This window comes from Lytechinus variegatus, chromosome 6 (genome assembly GCF_018143015.1).
Source record: "Lytechinus variegatus isolate NC3 chromosome 6, Lvar_3.0, whole genome shotgun sequence".
Lineage (NCBI taxonomy): Eukaryota > Metazoa > Echinodermata > Echinoidea > Temnopleuroida > Toxopneustidae > Lytechinus > Lytechinus variegatus.
The window spans coordinates 39,512,978-39,521,528 of record NC_054745.1 but is presented as its reverse complement, the minus strand read 5'-3'; the positions used below and the strand labels follow the sequence as shown (position 1 = coordinate 39,521,528).

The 8,551-nt window shown below is 38.7% G+C and overlaps 1 protein-coding gene across 1 annotated transcript; it reads left to right on the top strand.

Moving 5' to 3' along the window:
• Nucleotides 1–7,961, top strand: LOC121417462. The gene is made up of 5 exons (XM_041611177.1): nucleotides 1–108; nucleotides 2,244–2,365; nucleotides 4,111–4,348; nucleotides 5,294–5,445; nucleotides 6,975–7,961. Exons 2-5 carry the CDS (start codon nucleotides 2,256–2,258, stop codon nucleotides 7,147–7,149), a joined length of 675 nt encoding a protein of 224 aa, XP_041467111.1. The 5' UTR covers nucleotides 1–108; nucleotides 2,244–2,255; the 3' UTR covers nucleotides 7,150–7,961.
• The last annotated feature ends 590 nt before the right edge of the window (nucleotides 7,962–8,551 follow it).

Genomic DNA, 8,551 nt, shown 5'->3' with positions numbered 1-8,551 from the left:
CACCTTGCATTTGGCGGCGTGTGGTGGATTGGACTGGGTGTGTTATAGGCGTGCTCCCTGAAAGACGGTTGTGGTCAAATCTTTGGTTAATTTCATCAAGAATTTAAGGTACATTTTTCTGATTCTTATTCATTTTCATTTTATTTTGACATTCCCATGTTATAATTATATGCATGTTGGAACCGCATGTTTTATCATTGCTAACATTCTCCGCAATCTTTTATTTTTATGTATAACCATTCACCCTAAAAAGGAAGAGTGAAATCAAGATTTGAAAGGTAAGAGGAGTAATTTCTTTATAATGTAGCTCTTACCACTTTAAATCGTTAAACCAAAATTCTTAAATTGTTGCGTTTAGCTTTCTGCAAGGTTGGATAAGACATTTAAGAAAATGCTGTCACCCCTCCAACCTTCATTTTTAGGGTGTTCCCTTCCCTTTCTTTCTTACACCCCATCTCTTTCTCTTTTAAGTAGCAGCAGCAGCAGCAGCAGCAGCAGTAGTAGTAGTAGTAGTAGTAGTAATATAGTAGTAGTAGTAGTAGTATAGTAGTAGTATAGATATAGTCGTGGTGGTAGTAGTATAGTAGTAGTAGTAGTAGTAGTAGTAGTAGTAGTAGTAGTAGTAGTAGTAGTAGTAGTAGTAGTAGTAGTAGTAGTGGTAGTAGTGGTAGTAGTGGTAGTAGTAGTAGTAGTAGTAGTAGTAGTAGTAGTAGTAGTAGTAGTAGTAGTAGTAGTAGTAGTAGTAGTAGTGGTGGTAGTAGTGGTAGTAGTGGTAGTAGTAGTAGTAGTAGTAGTAGTAGTAGTAGTAGTAGTAGTAGTAGTAGTAGTAGTAGTAGAAGTAGAAGTAGTAGCAGCAGCAGCAGTAGTAGTAGTAGTAGTAGTAGTAGTAGAAGAAGAAGAAGAAGAAGTAGTAGTAGTAGTAGTAGTAGTAGTAGAAGAAGAAGAAGAAGAAGAAGTAGTAGTAGTAGTAGTAGTAGTAGTAGTAGTAGTAGTAGTAGTAGTAGTAGAAGTAGTAGTAGTAGTAGTAGTAGTAGTAGTAGTAGTAGTAGTAGTAGTAGTAGTAGTAGTAGTAGTAGTAGTAGTAGTAGTAGTAGTAGTAGTAGTAGTAGTTGCAGTAGTAGTAGTAGTAGTAGTAGTAGTAGTAGTAGTAGTAGTAGTAGTAGTAGTAGTAGTAGTAGTAGTAGTAGTAGTAGTAACTCAAAACAAGTACTGATTTTTTTTAACTTCATCAACATGAGGTGAGAGCACATATAGGAAACCTAAAGTATGGTGCAATTTAAAAACAATTTGGAATATTTGGCTTCCCATAGTCCATGGTCAAGTTACACCGGACTCCGGACCGGACTTCAGATAAAACAGGCAAGTTTCTATCATATCTACCGGTACCGTGATCAAGCTAGACTACACAATATGGTTTGAATGATTGATGATATCCCATCTGTTCGCCTTTGGAAATGCCATTTGGATTTTCGTTATTAAGCACACTCGTTACTTGATAGTTAATTGATCACCTTAAGCTTTGCACTCCTGTAGCCCATTTCACAAAACCTTTTCTCCGATAACAGTTAAAAGCTACTGAAATCCTCCAGTCTGATTGGTTGATAGTACACTTGTCATAGAAACTGTTCCTTTGTTTTTTTTATAATAAGTCCTCATGACATGTATGAAACGGGACCTTGAACATACCCATTATGACCATACCGCAATTTAGGCCTGCACTAAAATAAATACAGGAAGGATGTGCGTAGTAAATGAACAACAAATAGTTAGTAACGCACTTTTCTTTACCTCACTTGAACATACTAAATACATAAAAACAAACAAGGGTATAATATAGCTTATTCAATGAGCATAGTCGAAAAGGATAAATTAGTTAGCAACCCTGGATGCGTGTGTGGAAGAGAGGGAGAGAGAGAGAGGGGTGGGGGTGGAAGAGGAGAGGGAGGAGGGCTATCTATCTATCTTTCTCTCTCTCTCTCTCTCTCTCTCTATCTATCTTTTATCTATCTATCTATCTATTCTATATCTCTGTCTTTCTTTCTTTCTTCTTTCCTTCCCTTTTCCTTTCTTTCTTTCTTTCTTTCTTTCTCTTTCTTCCTTCCTTTCTTCCTTTCTTTCTTTCTTTCTTTCTCTTTCTTCCTTCCTTCCTTCCTTCCTTTCTTTCTTTCTCTATTCTGGTTCCCCATTCATCCATCTATCCCTCTATTTATCAATCACCCTTTCTCCTACTATCTCCATTTCAGAACTTCATCAAGATGACAGCCAAGATGGATGTTGCCGTTGTGAAGGATACCTTCACCGCTGCCAAATCGGGCAATGACGTCGAGTTTGGACCATTCCTAAAAGGATATGACGAGATAGCAAGGTGATGTATAAATGCACCTCAGAATGTAAACCCCACCCCGAGAAATGATAGCAAGTTCTCGATCCGCTATGTACGTATGGAGTATTCAAGACCAGAGAATAATGTGTCATGTAAAGCCCGTCAAATGACACGGAATAGTTTGGAGGTTTCTGTCGAAAGTTGCTAAACCGGAAGAGTAATTCCATCCAAAGTTTCGGAGCTGACGAGAAGTTGCAATTATGTCGTTCGTCCAAAGTCAAGGATGAAACTGTTGTTTATTTTCGACAAAGACTTCTTGGATGTTCTTTGCCATGTAGGGTATTTGACAATATATTTACTATGTTCTTGCACGCTCCGTACAACACGGAGCATAACCTCCTCATTGAAGCCCACGCAATGTAATCATGATAATTTCGGTAGTTGTTGATGAATGCTAAATCGAAATAACGAGAAACTCCTCCCCCAGATACGTAAATAACAACTCGACATACTCTTTTGTGGTGAGTTATCAGCTGTAGAGAAATGCCTAATTAGTCTAAGGAACCATAAAAATAAGGATTTTTTTTAATTTTACAAAAATTATATTTGTCAGAAAGGAACGAAAATGATGATAAATTTAAGGCATTTAATGATATCAAACTGCATTATATCCCCCCTCAATTTCAACCCTTTAATATTCTTTAGGTTTTTTGTGTTAGTCTTTTGTAAAGACCCAGTTGATAAAAAAAAATCAATCAGGATCTAAGTCTTCAGACTACATGGTTTGGGACCTATCCGATCCACTATTTAAACATGATAATGAAAACGCAAAGTTCAATGATCAGATTAGTTTTTTATCAAACCTCTTACCATGCTCACCTTATTTCATATCTGCAAAGGTTTTGTCGTTTGTTATCTCGTCGCAGACTAAATGATTTCGCTGTATCACACAAGGGCGGAAATCTCTCCCCAAAGGTAGGGGGACCAGGAGCCGGAAAATTTGACAACACCCCCCCCCCCCCAAAAAAAAAAAAAACCAGGTTATCACCCAAAATAAAAGGCAATTTCGACCAAAATAATTTGATAAGCAAAAAAATAAGAAAAAAAGTTCATCACCCAAAAAGTAATGTCATTCATACATTTACTGTTTTCGTGACAATTCAGTGTGCTTCTTTTGGTTTTAAAGGGACATTGAGCAAATTTTCAAAAGGAAAAAAATGACATTAATGGATTTCCATATACTTGAGATTGATCGGATCAATTGTAACTCTTTGTAGGACGGGGCGCTGATCAACAAGGAACCATGGCAAACAAAGGGGGTTGAATAAATCAACGCTCGGGGCCGCGTCACACAAATGTAATTAAATAATCTCTAATTTGAAAGAACAATTCTGATTGGTTCGTAGACAGTCTACTAAGCAAAATGCACATGCAAGGATGATCTTGATAGGTCATCTTATTCAGCGATTAATCGCTAACCTTTGTGATACGGGCCCATGCAGAAATTCATATAAAAACTCTCCTCGTCTTTGTACGCCGGACATGGTGGCTCAGTGGTAGAGCGTCCATCTCATGAACGATAGGTCGTGGGATCGATCTCCGAGTCATACCAAAGACCTAAGAAAGGGCACCTTCTGCCTTCAGTTGTCAGGCGCCCGACTTATAGAATGGAAAATGGTTAAAAACGCAGGACCCGCTGGGAGAACAGTTCATATATAAGATCCAAAGTGGCTACTGGCTACCCTGGATAGATTATAATGATCAAAATTATTTCGTTACCTTCAAAGGTTGTACGACAACATGGGCCAGGTGTTCCACTTCGCGTCCAAGGACATGCGATCACGGATCAAGGCAGTCAACAACCTCACCAAGGAGGATGGGTCCGTCTACACCGCGGTCGTCAAGGCGCTCGATCACGAGAAGGCACAGGGGATCAAGAAGAAGACCAAAGGCGGAGCCACTGCAGCATCGAAGGTCCTCCTGGAGATGCACTGGGATGTGGCCTTCTTCATCTTGATTATGAAGGTATATATACGCCCTTACTGTTTAGTCTGCCGGCACAGACCCTGATAGAAACTTTGGTCAGCAAGTGTGTCTCCAAGCAAAGACTAGCACATACAAAACTTGCTGTTTCGATTCAGGGCGAGAGGGCCTTCACTACACAAGGTATGTTTAGGCTGCACATTCAGACCCTTAACTCGCGTGAAGGGTTGCACAGGAGACTACTTACTGGTCTGGTGTGAAACCCTTCACCCGAACTAAGAGTCTGAATGTGCAGTTTATAATGCCCTGTGCATGTCTATAGTACTGAAGACCCTCTCGCCCAAGTTTTGTATATGCTAGTCTTTGTGTGAAGGCCACTTGTTGATCAAAGTTTCAATCATGTAGGGTCTATGCCTGCTGACTATATATACTTACTCTCACCCCCCCCCCCGAAAAAAATGGTGACACTGCAAATATAGTATTCATTTTGGTATATCTCTAAGTTACTTTACAGAAAATCACATCGAATATAAAGGGTCAGACGATCGCAATGTGTTCCGTCTTTAATAAGGTGTTCAGATTTTAGAGTTGCACTTTAGTATTATTATCATTTGTATTATTATCTTTGTTACTTTTATTGTCATTATTATTATTGATATCATCATCATTTTTATTATCATTGTTATTATTATTACTATTATCATCATCGCCATCATCATCATCATCATCATCAGCATCATTATCATTGTCTTTATTATTATTAATAATGATAATAATAATATTATTATTATCATTATTATTATTATCATTATTATTATTAGTAGTAGTAGTAGTAGTGGCGGACCGTGACCCGGAGAAGACAAAGTATTGGAGGGGCACAGCATTGTTCACAAACAATACAGTGCCCCTCCAATGCTTTTTCTCCACCGGGTTCACGGTCCGCCACTGATTACTATTACTGTTTTTTTTTAATATAATTATTTACAGAGAATGGGAGAAGCCCAAGACGACACTAAGATGTCCCAGCTCGCAAGGAAGGCCTACGATGATTCACTCGCCCCTCACAACGCTCTCCCGATCAGGACCGCAGCAAGACTCGCCTGCAAGACCCTCCCAGTTAGGAAAGATTTCGTTGATAAGTAAGTTATAGGGACTTAAATCATGCTACATTTACATCAGCTATTCCGACTATATACAAAGTGACCGATGGTATGTCTTTGAAAACAACGCAGTGGATCGGTGAATTGCCAGTTCGTCTACTACCAACTCCCAACATGCTCAAAAGAATGCTGGAACCTAAAACAGAAACCCCGAAAATCCCAATTTATTTCCATGTTAAAGCTTATCCAATTTTGCAGAATTAGGCAGTATGATACCGTGAAAAGTAGCCCCCGAAAAATATGCATATATGTGTTTTTTCTGGGGGGGGGGGCGGCTGTTCTACCTTTTGCATTATCAACTTACATCGTACATTATGTACATGAAGTGAAAAGTAGCCCCCGAAAAATATGCATATATGTATTTTTTTCTGGGGGGGGGGGCGGCTGTTCTACCTTTTGCATTAACAACTAACATCGTACATGATGTACATGAAGTGGTAAATTGCCAATTCGGCTATTGCCAACTCGTCCACTCATCACATGATCTACTTCCATTCAGTCTAATGCCATTCCGTCCATCAATGTTTCGTCTAACAACCATTTGGTCCAATAACCATTTGGTCCAATCATCACTTTGTCTAATCACCATTTCGTCTCATAACAAATTGGTCTGATATCCATTTCATTATCACTAATATTGCACAATTAAAGGTCAAGCCTACCACAAAAAAAGTTGTGTTGAATCAACAGAAAAAATCAGACAAGCATAATACTGAAAATTTTATTAAAATCGGATGTAAAATAAGAAAGTTATGACATTTTGAAATTTCGCTTATTTTTCACAAACTAGTTATATGCACAATTTACCCTCGTGCATATGAGAGAATTGATGATTTCCATCATTCACTATTTCTTTTGTTTTTTATTGTTTGAATTATACAATATTTCAATTTTTACAGATCCGACAATTAGGACCAACTTGACTGAACCATACGATGTTAAGCAATGATGTTCAGTGAGAAATAAAACCGTATTTCACAGGACAATTAGGAGAAAATTAGAATATTTAACATTTCAAATAATAAGATACAAAAGAAAAAGTGAGTGAGTGATGTCATCAGTTCCCTCATTTGCATACCAACCAGGATGTGCATATAACTAATATGTAAAACTAAGCGAAACTTCCACAAATATCATTACGAAGAGAGACTGACCATCTTGACAAGAGCTCTAAACATCGCCCCAAGCCAACGCCCTCCTCCTGCTCATTCTAAATCTTTCATTTCCATTTCCTTTCGAGGCCTCCTTCGATTTCAAGATCCAAGCTCAACATGGCGGTCTCCCACTTTTCAAATGTATTATGTCGTTATTTATGTATTAAAAAAAGACTTAGTTTTCAGGAGTTAGTATATATCTTGATTAGAATAACGTTATGTTTGTATAATAATAATCATTGTTGGTTGCTTAAATGTTATATTTTGTTGAAAAACACTTTCATATACTTTTGATATTTTAATGTGGAGATCAAATCTAATCAAATCAAATCCTTTCCATTATTTTTTTTTCAGGTACCTGAAACAGGACACCGCCGAGGCCATTGCTCTCCTCCCAGCAACAGTGGGGGCGCTACAGACTATCCACTCAACCATGGAAGCGGCATTCATCAAGAACGATCTCATGAAGGAAGCCGAGGCTGAAGCAGCAAAGAACAAGGCGGAGGACGCATCACAGCCAGCGGTCTAGAGGCGTAGAATAAGACCGGGGACAGTGACGTTCCCTGAGGAACACCTGAATGATTTTCGTGCAATGTTGTATTCGAAGATGCAATCAAGTTATTTTGTAATATCTTGGAATATTTTATAAATAAGAGAGGGATAATTCATGTCCGCTTATATATTGGATCTAATTATTGCTTACTGAAATTTGTATGTTTTGCATAGTATCACCAAATGGGAAAACATTAAGCCATTCAACCATCGGTGTCTAATCATGAAGTGCTGATTTGCTTGGACCAACACAGTAATTCTCCACAAGTATTATATTCGTGGTGTTATTTCCACACCTGTTGATGTTATTATCATGACACCTTTGGATACATTAGCACCCTTTAATTTTTAAATAATATGATCAAATCCGAGGGTTTCATATATGGGCGTGGTTCTCTGAAGAAGCCGTCTGGTGTCAGATTTAGGATCACAGTTTTTTTTAGAGTGTAAGCTTTACGAATTGTTTGAGATTTGTTTGCAGTTTGGTCAAGATTGATGTTAGCATGTGGTTGATGAGGGTACGGTGTGATGATAGGCCTAGAGGGTCATCTGAGAAATACTCTAATGAATCTTTTCACCGTGGGGGACTCCTCAAGCTTGTTTGACACGCAAGCCGGTGAAACCATCGAAGAATGCGCCAATCATGTTCAGTCTCCTTTCACATACTATAATTTATGCACTGTGTACATCATTAAGACCGAACTTTGATACAGATCATAACACATATAGGCCTATTAAATTTTGTTCGTTTACATTTCAAATAAAGGTCGTTCTTGCCGCCCATATCAAGATAGCGTGTACGAAGTATCTCTTTGTTCTGTGCCACGTAAGTAGATTATAATCACCGACTATGAATTTCGAAAGTATATGATACAGGACACCCTGCTAACGCCCCCCCCCCCCCCGGCTGCACTCACCAACCACCCATCTCTCTCCCTCGCCCCCTCTCTCAATCACATTATCCGTCTCCCCAACTCCTTTGCAGTGGGTTTTCCGTTTTCCCATAAAGGCGCTGGGAGGGAGGGAAGGAGGGAGGGGGGGGGGCAATACCATTAAACGGCGGGTACCATGCTCATGAAATTTCAAAGCGGACCCTATCCTCCGATTTTATCGGGGCCCCGTCTTACAAAGAGTTACGATTGATCCGAACAACCTCAAGTATAGAAATTAATCAACATGATGAATGATTCTCTCTTTAGGAAATTTGCACAATGTCCCTTTTAAAGAAAGAGAAGCACACTAAATTTTGAAGAAAGCAGTTAAAGTGTGCACTACATACAGAAAATAACTTGAACAAACATGAACTTTAGATATTGACGTTATTATAGCTGTCCATAAACTGTGGTTGATTGGATCAATCGTAACACTTTGTAACACGG